At 37.8% G+C, this 15,284-nt stretch overlaps 1 protein-coding gene across 1 annotated transcript; it reads right to left on the minus strand.

Annotated features, from left to right (window-relative positions):
• Nucleotides 1–888: 888 nt before the first annotated feature.
• Nucleotides 889–15,160, minus strand: LOC115450153 (intraflagellar transport protein 46 homolog). The gene is made up of 7 exons (XM_030178139.2): nucleotides 14,717–15,160; nucleotides 10,309–10,438; nucleotides 7,590–7,758; nucleotides 2,928–3,094; nucleotides 2,470–2,573; nucleotides 1,755–1,867; nucleotides 889–1,184 (listed from the first exon to the last, which is right to left on the minus strand). The coding sequence occupies exons 1-7, from the start codon at nucleotides 15,155–15,157 to the stop codon at nucleotides 923–925; spliced, it is 1,386 nt and encodes a 461-aa protein (XP_030033999.2). The 5' UTR covers nucleotides 15,158–15,160; the 3' UTR covers nucleotides 889–922.
• Nucleotides 15,161–15,284: the final 124 nt, after the last annotated feature.

Raw genomic sequence — 15,284 nt, forward strand, 5'->3', positions numbered from 1 at the left:
ATACTTTTTTAACAATAATAATTTCCAGTGCAAGTGATGAAACACAAATATTTCATTATAGTCATCAAATATTTAACTTTACCGTAATTTCGCATAAGACTGATTTTAGTAGTCTCCATTATTAGAATATCGGGTGAATAAATGTATAAAGGGTGTAAAAGACAGCCTACTGAAAACTAATACCAAATGTTCTGGGCCCTTATTCTGTATGATAGTGTGAACGCGTAACGCGGCCGTGTCATGTTATCTTCGAGAAATGTGTGTGAAATGGTATTCTGTAAGCCAAATTTCTATAGTCCTAAACATGATGCGTTGTGTTACGTGCTTGACACACACTGTCAAAATAACGTGCGAGATAGAGAATAAGGCCCCAGTACGTGATTCTGTAACCTCTAGTAGTTTGAATTTTTCGTCGGTCTGCTCATGAATTTTTGTTTTTTTTTCTACGATAACGCAATAAATCGATACTATTCACTAACACGACCCACTTTCATTAAAATAACAAGCAGTAAAATATTGTCATAATAACAGAAATGTATGTAGAAAAGATAAAATCTGCGCACGCGCCCCGAAGCAGCTGTTTTGTAACTAGTATTCCTTTTTTACTTTTTCCATTTGTTTACGCATCGCAAAACGGCTGAATAGATTTCAATTCAGCTTACTACCAAACTACTGAATATAAAAACTAGTGTTACGCGCCGCTATCCTAGCCGATGACTTCGGGCGTTTCCGGCTGGCAGAGAAGATCTGTCGCGTGGCGACTATTATATTATTCTCTCTGGTTGTACGTAGTCAAAAATTGTATTCTGTAATTATTTTTGCTAACATAATGTTTACTGTAAAAAGAGCGTTTAACACTAGCGTATAAATACAAATAAAACGACGAAATAAAACCCACAACATTAATTTATTAACTTTAACCTTACACCTCGTTCTCTTTCTGCCTCTCCGCGTACAACTGCGAGTTCTTGACAGCAGAATACAAGCTGAAGAGCAGATGTATCGCCTGGATCCTGTCGTTGAGGGTGTCACCAGCTACTGGTATGTCGAAGAGTCCGCAGACGAGGTCCACGTACTGCGAGAGGGAGCAGTCGATGCTGGCTGAAGGGAAACCGACTTCGTTGAGTGTCTCCTCCATTGATTCCGGCCATTCTTCCATTAATGTGTCTATGTCAGGCATTTTGCTGTAAAGCGATTTCATTCAATTAGTTTTTACTGCTATTTTTATATTTTTTTCTAGAATATTACACTCAACCTAAATTCTAACAGAGGAGCAAGTATATCACTCACACATCCCTCCCACATAGCGCGGGCATATTGGAAACAAATCTTAATCTAGCCCGTTTTGAACACAAATGTTGTCCTGAAAATTGTACCCAAAACTTTACGAGAGAAACATATCTATTCTAATATATAAAGCTGAAGTGTTTGTTTGAACGCGCTAATCTCAGGCACTACTAAAACGATTGTTTTTATTTGCAATAATAGAAAACCAAATTAGTCATTAGTGCTATAGATTATGTTTAATCGCAGGAAAAATATTTATTCCGTAAAAACTATTTTATGCGGGTGGAGTCGCACACAAATGCTAATTTATAAACAGTTTTGCCAACAAAACCTGCTACGTCTCTAGAGATCTACAAATCCCTGCAGCCATATTTAATATAGTTACTCGACAAAAAAATAAACCAATTTCCCACTGCAGTCATAGCTAATACGGCCTACTCGAACAAAAAAAAATCACATTGTGCCACCTGGTGTAAGTGACGGTCGGCGCGGGCTTCGACAGATGTAGCTCGCTCACATCCTTTATCCACCGCTCAATCGCTTTCGAATTCTTCTCCGCGTTTTCAATCTTCTTCGTCAGCTGGAAATACATTATTCCCTATTAATTTATTATGTTTTTATAATAATATAAATTTCGATGTCTTCCCGCCGTGTCTTTAAGTTACTGTCTCGTGAAGCTTTATTGTGCCTCGCTTGTTAAATACAAACAAATCAATATGGCAAAGGTCGGTCAATTGTGTATGAACACAGAACGTGTGGCGCATTGGATAAATACATAACTATAAACTTAGTACAGAGCGGGTTTAGGTTTTATTCCCGTTTGAAACGAAAGGTTTTAAAAAATAATATTTTATATTATAGTCATTTTTTTATCAATTGTCTTTCGTGGTTTTTTATATTATGATTGTCTCCCGAAGTTCCGAAGACTTTTTAATCTTATGTTAGCATTCCAACGTGACGTCGTTGCAAAAGAGAATAGGTACACGTTTTGCCGAATATTGACGCAATAATTTGGATTCGTTTTTGAGTTTAGCATCTTCGAATAATCCGGAGTAAATAGCGTTAGAAAAACCTACGCAAAATGAACCCTGCTACTCGAATCCCCAGACCTTTTGTGCAATGATCAGTCCAACACCATGTGCTATGTTTATCATAAATATATGAGTGATAACACATACGTACCACATTGCCCTTAGAGCTGTTGGTTTTCGATATGGCCCTGAGTTGCAGATGCAGCAGCGCGGAGTCACTCTGCTCGGCCACCGGCTCGTCTAACACCGTCAACCCTGTAATTTTAATATAATATCTAATGATTAGGAACTACACTACCATCACCCTTTTGATATAATGTCAACAAAAAAAGGCTCTATACTGGAAGATCCTCTATTCAACTACCAGGTAGGGTAGAAAAAAACTGTAAATTATTGGATGCAAAAGCCTGAATTACCCGAGATTAGATTTTCTAAATTGCTCTAAACAGCGCTAGGCTCCTATCACATCATTGAAAGGACTTATGCTATGCGAAGTTTGGATGCCTGAATTAATTCTACGCATTTTACATCTACATCGGCGGCAGTATACCATACCATCAGACGAATAGCTATCTCATCTCATTCAATTGCTATAAAAACAACATTTACCCAAGTTGTCGATGTGTTCGAGCACGTGCTCGCCGAGCGTGCGCGCGCGCAGGTCGCAGGCGGGCGTGCTCACCTTCAGGAACGCGTCGATGTCGCCCACCGCCGGCACGTACTCCGGCACGAACGGCTGCAGCTTCAGCTCTATGTCGATCTTCTGCGGAGTGTATCTGACAACAATAGCTTTAATTAATAATAATAATAATAATATCAGCCCTATATTATATACTTGCCCACTGCTGAGCACGGGCCTCCTCTACTACTGAGAGGGATTAGGCCTTAGTCCACCACGCTGGCCTAATGCGGATTGGTAGACTTCACACACCTTCGAAATTCCTATAGAGAACTTCTCAGATGTGCAGGTTTCCTCACGATGTTTTCCTTCACCGTTAAAGCGAACGATACATTCACAAAGAATACACACATGATTTATTAGAAAAGTCAGAGGTGTGTGCTCTTGGGATTTGAACCTGCGGACATTCGTCTTGGCAGTCCGTTCCACACCCAACTAGGCTATCGCCGCTTTAATTATTCTATTGCTTTTGATATTTAGGAGAGACTTTGAAGAAATAAGTATACAGGTTAGGGGTAGACAGGGGCACAACTGGTGCAATCACTTTCCGCCACGTGTATTCCATCCCATAATGCGACACAGGGCGAGCCTATCGCCATATAGTGCGCAAATTCCAAACTGGGATACTGAGTAGATAACCCCAATATCACTGTCCGACCCGGGGATCGAAGCCGAGACCTCAACACTAAAGTCGTACCGTACAACTACGCCGCTGAGGCAGTCGAGGCAGTATTTATTTGTATAAATAGAAAAAGACAGATTATACGCGTGAAAGATTCGGCACACACAAAATAAAAGCACAATAATTTATTTGTACATTTACACAGTATACTTTTATTTATTTGTATATTTAAATGCATAACAAACAACAAGCCAAACAGTGCAATTTTCACGGCTCAATTTCAAGCAGCCTCGAGAGCGCCACTAGGCCATCTAAATTTATCTCATTACCGCTAACTGATTTATAAAGGCTACGGAGCATTAGCGACTTTTGGTCGGATGATAATTTGTTGTAAACAATTTTATTTGAGACCTATGTAGAAGTCTTGACTGGTTGAAAACGTATTTTAAAACATGATATTAACATAAAACAAAATAATTTAAAATTGCGAAGCCAGCAATAAAAAATAAATACATAATCACTTTAATATTTTTAAGTACGTCATAAAATAACTACCCACTTAAATAAACAAAAAAATATCGTTTCCAAGAGACCCAATCACTTTGGACGCATATGCAAACACCGTTGCTGTAAAACTGCACTTATTAGCACATGAATTTATTTACCATCGCATTATAAATAGCAAATAACCTTTCATATCGGTCGACTAAAAATCGTACGACAGTCGTCAGCGTGCGCAATACCTAACACTCCTTTGACAGTTGAATCATAGCATTAGTGTAAGTGCGGTTGAGTGCAAGGTTACGCGGGTAGGCGGCGCGCCCACCATCCTGTCTGCCACGCTTCGATCTAGTAAATAGGACATATGATTTAAACACTTGGGACTAGATAATACAGCCTCTGTTATTGGAAGTTTTAGGAATTAATAATAATATGGCTGACCTAGTGCGAGTTGGCAGACTTCACATTTTTTTTATTGCTTTGAATGACGGGACGAGCTTGCCGTTCGCCTAATGATAAGCGATACAACCGCCCATAAACAGTAGGAACACCACCTTGAATTACAAAGTAATGTTTAGTATTCCGCTGCATTATGTCCAGTAGTTACACTGGCTACAATGTCCTTCAAACCGGAACACAACAGTGACTACACACTGCTGCTTGGCGGCTGAAATAGACATTGCGATGGTACCTTCCCAGGCGGACTCTCACATATGAGAGACCTACCACCAGTAAACACACATACCTTTAAAATGCTTACGTAGAGATTAATTTGATTTGTCACATCACCAACGATTAAATCTAAATATACAGGGTGTACCATAAACAGCGCGACAAACTTATATTAATATTAATGTAATGTTGATAATACTCATCACAAGATTATAAAAAATTGCATTTTAGTAAACCAAATTAATTATTATTACTAATACTTATATATTTTTTCTTTTTGTTGTAGTTGTAACTTGAATTGTTACTTTTATACAACGCAATATAGTTTACGCTAGTATAATTTACATATTATTTAAACGGTCCTTATTAAAATGAACTACATTTATTTAAGACAATAAGGATCGAAGTGCTTATGACACTAAACAAGCGATGTATATTCGACTGTCGATGTATCTCCAGTGAGTACAATTAGTTAATGCTGCCTATTTTATAATAATTATGTACTTGGACTCCGTTTCTTTTATAATTATTTTTTAGACTTTTAAATGCAATATATAATAATAATAATAATATCAGCCCTGTATTATATACTTGCCCACTGCTGAGCACGGGCCTCCTCTACTACTGAGAGGGATTAGGCCTTAGTCCACCACGCTGGCCTAGTGCGGATTGGTAGACTTCACACACCTTCGAAATTCCTCTAGAGAACTTCTCGGATGTGCAGGTTTCCTCACGATGTTTTCCTTCACCGTTAAAGCGAACGATAAATTCACAAAGAATACACACGTGATTTTTTAGAAAAGTCAGAGGTGTGTGCCCTTGGAATTTGAACCTGTGGACATTCCTCTTGGCAGACCGTTCGACACCCAACTAGGCTATCGCCGCCAAATTAATTAAATTCAATAGTACACGATTAATAATATACCTTATAAATAAGTTGTCAGCAGTTTTTGCGCTCACGATTAAACAGACTGACTTGTTATTCCAAAAGCATTTCGCGCCTCTGTACTTTGGAGTATTTTGAGTCCAGTTAGATGGTTCCTGTATTTTACTCCGGTTTTATCTGAGTGCATTTGAGTGCTTAAATTAATTTAAGCGTCTGTCTGTACACAGGTAATTTATTTGCGAACTGTATATCGCAACACAATTTTATATTGACTCAACAGGGAAGCAACACCTGCTATGTAAAGTTAGTGCAAATATAATATCGCTCAAAAGTAGTCAGAATTACGCCGGCCTGCCATTTTTCATAGCCCGTTAGCAACTTCCACGGTCCTTATCCGTCTCCTATTTGGGGTTGACAAAACACACTTTTCCAAGCAAATTGCAAAAATGTTTAGTTTATTAAGATAATAGTTGAATATAAAATCTTTAGGCCGCCTGATTCGCTATACCCTGTATATAATAATGATAATATCAGCCCTGTATATACTGTCCCACTGTTAGGCACGGGCCTCCTCTACTACCGAGAAGGATGAGGCCTTAGTCCACCACGCTGACCTAGTGCGGATTGGTACTTCACACACCCTAAATTCCTACAGAGAACTTCTCATACCCTGTGATACTTTTAATATTTTAACAGAACCCAAAACAAACCGTTACAGTATTATAAACAATAATATTACACCGCCAAAACATTGCACCATCGAGCATCGACTTTATATATAACTTTACGCAATATTCGTACATACGTTCGACCAATTAGGTCAAGGAGTTGGTAATAATATATTATTTATTATATTAGCCTATATTCATAACACTCGACTATTTTTTTTATATTAGAAAATGATCCAAAGTAGTTCAATTTCATCGATATTACTAGTGTTGTCTAATGTACCTATAAGTGTGAATAATCTTTCTCCGAATGTAAATTCCGTTTAGTACGTCTCTGTTCTTAGGGATAAAAGATAGCCTATATAGGCATTTTTTAATCATTATCAGTCGCAGGATGTCCCTGCTGAACATGGGTCTACCCCAAAGATTTCCAGATCGACCTATTGAAAGCGGCCCGCATCCAGCGACCTCGTGCGATTTTTTTTAATAAACCATCCCAACCTTTTTGAATTGATTGCGAGAAGGACCAAATCAGAGTTAATCATTTGTAAGTATGTATCGTTTTAATCCCGGACAGAGTTAGTCTATCAACCGAATTTTATCTTAATCCGCTCATTACCAAGCATACATTTAGTAAAATCTTGCATGTATAATATAAGTAAAATTTAGAACAGAAATCGTGAAATAAGCTTGCCCATTTATAATATCAAATAAGATTTAGAAGGACAAATTGGTTGAAGGAAAGCGGTCATGCAGACGATACTACAGAGTCGTATATTTGATATATAAAAAAGTGGGGCAACCCCACTAATAAGTCACATGATAGTATCGGATGTCCACCAAGTGACCCACTTGCTCGCACACAAGAACACGCACATATGTATTCACCGTTCATCCATGAATATGCAAGAATCGTGAGTTAAAGTTGAAAGGGAAGGCGATATCAATGGAATTCTTTCTCCCCAAAACCTATAACAATTTCAATTAACTTGAATGAAATTTAGCAAACAGAAAGAATTGACTCGAAGCCTACCCTTTCAGCATAGAATAAGACTACGGAATAATTATTCAGAAAAAACTTTCACACACAAAAATCTTGACTCTCTCGCCTCTTCCACATTCATAGACCTCATAAATTTTGGATAGAATACCCTAGTACTCCTGACCTGCCCTTTTCGGAGACCATTATTCATAAATGTACGTTCTCTTCGGGTGCCCCCTTCCAGCTGCACAATCCACTTACTTCATAATATACTGGAATATGTTCTCCATATCTGGCGGCACCTTCAGGTCGAGGTAGTGCTTGGGGTCGTAGGCCCCCTCGGCGGGTATGACGACCCCCCCGCCCCGCTTGCGACCGCTGCCCGCCGGCGGCTCTGTGCGATCCGCCTCCACGTCTCCGCTGTCTGTTTCTGGAAGATGAAAGTATATGCTAAACTCATATGGTTTCGGTATGATTAATAGCATATCTCCTTTGATATCTTCCTTTTCTTATCAGTCAACAAAATTATCACTAGACACACATAAATATATTTGTTTAAATACGGAGGTACCTCAATATTCAGCTAAGTTCATAAAAATTGATGAAATAAACAGACATTCAACTTATACAGCTCACTGAGATTATTTCTACCCTATGATGACATAGATCATACGTCATATCGGGCATTTTAATCCCGGACAAATTTTATATTTATCAAATTAAAAAGTAAAGAAAAACCATTAATATTTTAAAAATAGAATCCTGACCACCATTCCTCACATTCATATGCTCATTGGTCCAATAAGGCGGTTAGATTAAATTTACATCTCTTAAACATCAAGCGACCCAACGACATTTATTTGAACAGATACGTTATAAATCCGCCATTTTAGGTCGCGCGGTAAACCCACTGAAGTCACTAATCTTTATATTAGCAGACGCCGTCCGCATTAAAATATCAACAAACGTATTCGCCTATATATTTCAAACATCCAACAGCACGAATGTTAGCAAAATTACACATTCTAGAGCGGGTCAGTAACCTTGTTATGTTTGGAGGAGATTAAAGTATTTACTTTGCTAAACACAAGCATTCTACGTGTTTTTTATAGTAGAGAAAACAATTGGGCCACCGTCGGCCATGCGCATCTATAATTCCGAAAGACTTGTGCGTATGTTGACATTTAAAAAATAATGAAAATATTTGAACATCAGATGTCTTGCTTGACCCTGCAAAATTCAATACACTCGAGTTTTTATTTAAATTTTCATGTCAATAAAACGCTAAATTTAAAAACAAAATGAAATAAACAATATCAATCTCTATATTCCGTTTTAAACCAATCCAAATAACTCATCCTCAATCATGTTAAACTTTTGTGGATTCTTTATAGACCACACAGTATTAACCATTCATGTTAAGGGCTCCAAGACTTCAAATATATTAATAAGACGCAGAGTCAACACATTTCGTGACTAACTACCATATTCAATAATCAATCCCAATCCCTTTTTTCCATCTATCTCAAAATGGACCAATCAGAACAAAGTTTTTTTGACATGCTTACAAATGAGTTATTTTGATTGGTTCATTCTGGAAATCGGATTGAAGATTGGATTTAGGATCATTTATTGAAAACGGGTGTGAACTTAGTACCTGCGCACTAGAATGCATTGTGACGTATCAATACATTTGCCAAGTGCAATCGTTAAATGTCACAAACTGGCATTCGATTGAAGACCCGTCTAAAAAAACATTGCACCACATTAAACAAATATCATTGGGCTCAGAAGGTTTGTAAATTATACGCAAAGATGTATTTGTTTAAGTACTCATGCCAATAAACTAATAAGTATAAAGAATACTCTTTGTAGATTTTATGATATATTTTGCCAATTTCCTAGCACAACTCACATACCAAGGCAGGGGATGTAAATTTTTCGTTTACCCTGCGCAGTATAAACGTATCCTGCGCCATTGCCAATATACAGTCAAACCTGGAGAAGCGAGGTTTCAAGGTACTCCAACCTTACTTTGGAGGTTTCCAATTGAACTAAATATCTCGATTAAAGAGGCACAGGAATGCCACTGACATACAGTCAAATTGGGATAGGCGAGAGTTCAAGGTACTCCAACCTTACTTTGGAGGTTTCCAACTAAACTAAATATTTCGATTATAGAGGCACAGGAATGCTGTTAGTAATTTAATCCTTTTGTAAATTCCGGGGCCCGACTATGCCAACAATAATGGAGAAAGGAAGGATATTCGTCACAGTTTAGGACGGCGGCACCGTTACACTATACGCATCGTAATATAATAGGACGCGAACGGGTTTGAGGACGCGCGATGGCAAGTTCACTTTCCTTTAGACACACAACACAACTGTGATTTTAACACAGTCCGGTTTTTTTTTTTTTTTAACGCTTTGTATGACTACGGTCCGGATTTTAAACTATTAGATCATGTATCCAGAATAATATATATAAAATAAACACTTTTAAAGTGACAAATGTGACTCTCATTGGATGTTATCTCATTTATGCTACATTTTCCTCTTTGTTATTTTATTTATAATTTGTGATGAGAACTTTGGTACATAATTTCAGATACATATATGTTACTCGTGGTGATAATAGGTGAACAATGTAAGCCGCGCACGTAAAGCAATTGCTCGATGAGAAATATGACAAAAATATTATTCAAAATATTTTTATTAAAGACCCATAGGGTTTCATAAAGTTACTATAATAATATCCTAACCAATTTCGTTATGAACTTATATTGTTTTATTTCGTCCATTATCAGCTATTTGAAATCCGAAAGGCAACTTAACCACCTCTCTTAGAAAACATATTATATCTAGTTAATTCGAACAGGGTGACACAGTCGACACTATATCAGTGCTAACTCCACATACCATCAAAGCAGAGGGAACTCTTTGCAGAGACTTTAAAAAAATTACACAGAGGCCCACTTACCAGAATTAGATGATTCTTCTCTCTTCACTGGTGGCTTCGTTCTGCCGCTGCCACCATGTTTGTTATCTTTGAGAGCTGGTTTCTGGACCTCGGCGATTTTCTCTGACGTCTTTGGGCTTCTCTCTGGTGACTTAAGGTATTGCGTATTAAGTTATTGTAAAATATATTAAAAACGTACAACTTAATTAAAGTTTTGTGTTCGAAAGGATAAACGCCATGTCAATAATGCGTGAATACGTGTTGAACATAACAATAAATAAGCTCCGTTATGTAAACTCCTTTTCTAAAGTCTTTAAAGACTGTCTCGGAGGTGTAGTTGTACTGCGTTCACGGTACGGCAGTGCTCTGAGGTCCTGGATTCGAATCCCGGGTCGGGCAGTGATAATTGGGTTTTAATACTCAGTATCGGCCCGGAGTCTGGAATTGGTGCCCGATATGGCGAGAGGCGCAACAGATGCTCTCACTTTCCGCCGTGTATGCCGTTCCATGATGTTACAGAGGGCAAAGGCTTTTGCCATATCCTGCACATATTCCAGACTCCGGGCCAATACTGAATAAAAAACCCAATATCACTTTGCCTGACTCGGGGATCGAACCCGACACTTCAGCACTGCAGTCGTACCGCAATCAACTACGCCACCGAGGCAATCAGTCAGTAAGAAAATACAAACAATATTTTACACCAATCCATAAATGGTTAAACATTCATCACTCTATTCAAAGTTACATGATAAAATAAATCATGTAATATTAAGTAGCTCTTGACGAAACAAACCTCGCCACAAAGAATAATCTGATATGTATCATTATGTAAGGGAAACCGCGAAATGGATACTCGTATTATATTTGTGAAAAAATATATAAACGTTTGTATTATGCGTATATCTTGTATGTGAGAATCTGTCTAGACAATTACCAACACCTTTTGTTCCTGTCTCCAAGCCGTCTGCCTCTGCGCATGCTCTGATGTTCTGATTGTAACAATCGTATATCCAGAGTAATGACTGGATATTATAACTCATCTAATGTCTCAGGATAACGAACCCATTTTAGTATCAAGTAATGGATTCAAAGTTAATGATGATGTTCCTACAGTTTATAAACAAACATGGCGCTCTCAACTCTCGATGGAAACGGGCTTACACTAGAAAAAACCTCGAAATGATTCCTAACTCGAAAATCAAACCTTACGATATGCTAGCACTTGTCTAATTTAACGATTAATTGCAAAGTATTGTAAAGTAATTTTTGTGGTGTTTGGTGTTTCATATGTGAAAGTCCGCTAGGGTAGGATCCACTGCAATATCTATTTATGCCGCCGAGTAGCAGTATGTAGTCACTGTTGTGTTCCGATTTGAAGAACACTGTAGCCAGTGTAACTACTGGACATAATAAGACTTAACATCTCATATCTCAGGATGGCGAGCGCAATGAAATACCAAACAATACTTTGTAATTCAAGGTGTTGGATAGTGTGTCTATTGTTTATAGGAGTTCGTATCGCTTACCATTAGGCGAAAGGCAAGCTCGTCTCATCATTCAAAGCAATAAAAATAAGTAAGCATCAGTAAAAACGGACAATACGTTTATCAAATTTAACTAGAATGAGTGATTGCTTTCAAATTACACGCACGGAACCTGTTAATAATAGTTAAACGATAAAACGCATCCCCGGCTGTCGTAAAGCCATGCATCACCGGCGAGTCTATTCATAGTTGTACACGCGTTCCCTGCATTCTTGTAAACCATAACAAACATATTACTGTCTTTAACACTGATCACTTTGACGTATGTTGCGGGAGAGCGGTTGTTTTTAAATTTTTTATAGCACCTGCATTTTTCTTCACCTAAATGACTCTCTCTTTTGGGACAGTCTTGCCAATATCACGTAAGGCAGATACACTACTCTGACTCGCAATGTCAGAGGTATCTGTGAGGGTTTCAGGAAACAAAAAAAATCAATTAAGCATTATTCCGTTTAGTTAAATAGTAAATACAATTCTGACTTTTTGCCGTTAAATACACATCACTTTCTTTGTCTCATATTTTGCAATATCTTCATTAATCATTAATGCGATTCATATAAGACCATCTCTGCCATACGAATACAGAATTAAAAAAGTATTAAAAGATGTTCATAGTGAACTAGATAAGACTTCGTATACGATTCTGTTTAAGTAGCAACTTTTGTCTGTTTCAGCGCAAAGCAGCTGCGTGCAAGCATTGCTGTGTTCCGGTTCGAAGCACGATTAAATTAAAATTAACTCGGCATTATGAGATTTAACATCTGATGGCTAAGTGACGTGCAAAGCATACTGAACGATGCTTTATAGTAAAAAGTTTTGTAATCTGGTTCGAGAGGTCTGGTAAAGCAACATTATTAATGGAGATTTTGCGTCTTAATAAGACAAAACATCAGTTTTATATGAAAATTTGAGTTAAACCAAGAAGCTTACTATTTACTGCCAATGTTATTATGTAAATGTAGTCCGTTCGTTGTCTCACTGCTTGTTTGTCCGGCAGTGGCGAAAGGTGAAATTTTCCGAAAGGTAACCCGACATTACATATAGGTACTAATATGCATAAATACGGTGTGCAAATCGTTCTAATGATAATTAGATTTTACATAAAGTAAGGTGCCCGGCCAGCCAAATTTTGACTTATCTTAATTCTATACCAATAGAGCTACAACACAAAGGTTAACAATTCACAATGAATATTTTTTTTTAATATTCTTTTACACAAAATAGCTCTGTGCGATTCAGATACCAGGTCAACGAGGCCATCTGGAAACTAGATATAATAAATAAATGGAACGTGAACCACATTTAACGTAATTTCGATTGCCAAGAAAACTCATAAACGATCAAAGCGAATATTCAACATCGAAATAAGTTTGTCGAACTGCATTAAACCGAATGAAAACATGTTGCCACGCGTGGGTGAAGTCCAGAACCTGGCTTGAATATTTTAAATATTTCATTAAATTTAAACTAGATGCAGGATGCTTCCAACGTATCGATATTGACACCTTTGGGAAGGATTATGTTTCTTATGTCTTTTTTTATTGCTTTGAATGACGAGATGAGCTTACCGTTCGCCTAATGGTAGCGATACGAATGCCCATAAACAGTAGAAACACCATCCAACAATCTGAATTACAAAGTATTGTTTGGTACTCCTGAGATATGAGATGTTAAGTCGTATATCTCCAGTAGTTACACTGGCTACAATGTCCTTCAAACCGGAACACAACAGTGACTACAAACCGCTGCTTGGCAGCAGAAATATACATTGCGGTGGTACCTACCCAGCAGGTCTCTCACATATGAGAGACCTACCACCAGTAAGTTCAGCAGTGGATACGAACAGAGCTATACATCGCAACTGAATAACGTACGTATCTACGCAAACTGTTTCAAAGAGCCTTGAAGAGGAGGGCATACATCCGTAGACACTACGATACAAGATTTTAATGTTCATAACATTTGTTAAATAGTTGCAGTTAGGTCTTTCCCTCGAAAATTCGGGTTTTACAGTTCGAATTTTTTTTTCTAATGTCCTATCCCAGTCACTGTAAGGTCAATACACTACCAAGCATGTTGTAGAAAGAATTTGATTTAGCCTTCATGACCGGCTATTAGATGCTGCGACATTCAGAACTTATGTCGACCACTCTGAAGCATCTAATCCTCAGAAAACAAAAGACAATCTGTCGCGAGTATTTAATCCGAAAAACACGTTAGTTCCCAGACGGAAATTAATTGACAGCATTAGTATTGCTTCCAAACAAATTGTGTGATAGAAATTCTGTCAACTAAGCATTATTTACAGACCAGTTGCAGCTTGCTTTGATGCTGGTCGCTTAGCTGAGGATGATAATGATGTTCAAAATGAACACAGCTCGATACACTTATGGCGTTATTTAAATAAATTGCCCCGGTACTTTTAGTGAACCACTTCGAAAACCTTTTAACAGATTTATGGGTACATCTATAAGCGAGTTTAACTTTAAACTTAAACGTCATCTAATTTTGAATAGATCGTACTTTTTTATAGATATAGTGAAAGAATGTTTCATAGTTTTGAATAAGGTTTAAGTTGGTAATTTAAATATATTCTTATATTACATTATGATACTAGATACGTTTAAAACCGTTTAAAATTATTGTGACCATGTAAACATCAATAAAAGCTACAAATGGTTGGGAATAATCTCAGTATAAAGAATAACTATGGTAGGTATTAGTGTTCAAAATATTCACTTTAAAATGTTACTATGTACTATCTCAAACTTATTGTTATAAGAAGTGCTTAGATTCCTTGGGTAGGTAATTGTATATTGTATGGCGTCTATATTGTATGGGTAAAGGGAACTGGCAAGTTATAATCAAAAACAGAAACTTACCTCATCAGCCTCGCCGATGTTGTCCAAAAACTCCTGAGGCTCCGAATCGGAATCACTCTCTGAATCGAAGTCGTGCCGCGCCGTGTGCCTCACCGGGGGATTGAACTTCGACATATTAGCTCTCACCACGTCCTCCTCACTCGATGGACTGTCTATTTCCCTCGCATTCACTGCCACAGTCTCATCGTACATATTACACGAATCATTGATGTAATTGTATTCCTTGATCACAATTTTGTCGTTTTTGACTGATAATGTCTGGCAGTGTTTGTCGTTGGTTGCCATGGCGACGCTCCAGGCTGGTGCGTCGAGGCGTGAACACAACGTACCTCGCAGTGGGACATTTATTTTTTCTTGATGGCACGGGCTGGTACTGTCCCGTTGAAGAACTATGTTGCCTTTGACATACGAATAGTTTCGCCTATAGATAACATCGTGCATGCCTTGGGACCTTGGGTATAACTCAAGTATGTGTGGAAGTTATAACGTGTAGATAGTTTTGTACTATATGGAGGCTAGATCGTGCCTTTAAATAATCGATCCCAATCGCTTTTTTCGATTTATTTAA

This window comes from Manduca sexta, chromosome 13 (genome assembly GCF_014839805.1).
Source record: "Manduca sexta isolate Smith_Timp_Sample1 chromosome 13, JHU_Msex_v1.0, whole genome shotgun sequence".
NCBI classification, from domain to species: domain Eukaryota; kingdom Metazoa; phylum Arthropoda; class Insecta; order Lepidoptera; family Sphingidae; genus Manduca; species Manduca sexta.

Bases quoted from the DNA above. Each gene is read 5' to 3' on its own strand.
- LOC115450153 (XM_030178139.2), bottom strand. From the start codon at position 15,157: ATGCACGATGTTATCTATAGGCGAAACTATTCGTATGTCAAAGGCAAC. The intron at 10,439-14,716 runs GTAAGTTTCTGT...CAATACCTTAAG, and splicing joins ACATCGGCGAGGCTGATGAG to TCACCAGAGAGAAGCCCAAA. The intron at 2,574-2,927 runs GTAAATGTTGTT...TTAAAATTACAG, and splicing joins CGAACACATCGACAACTTGG to GGTTGACGGTGTTAGACGAG.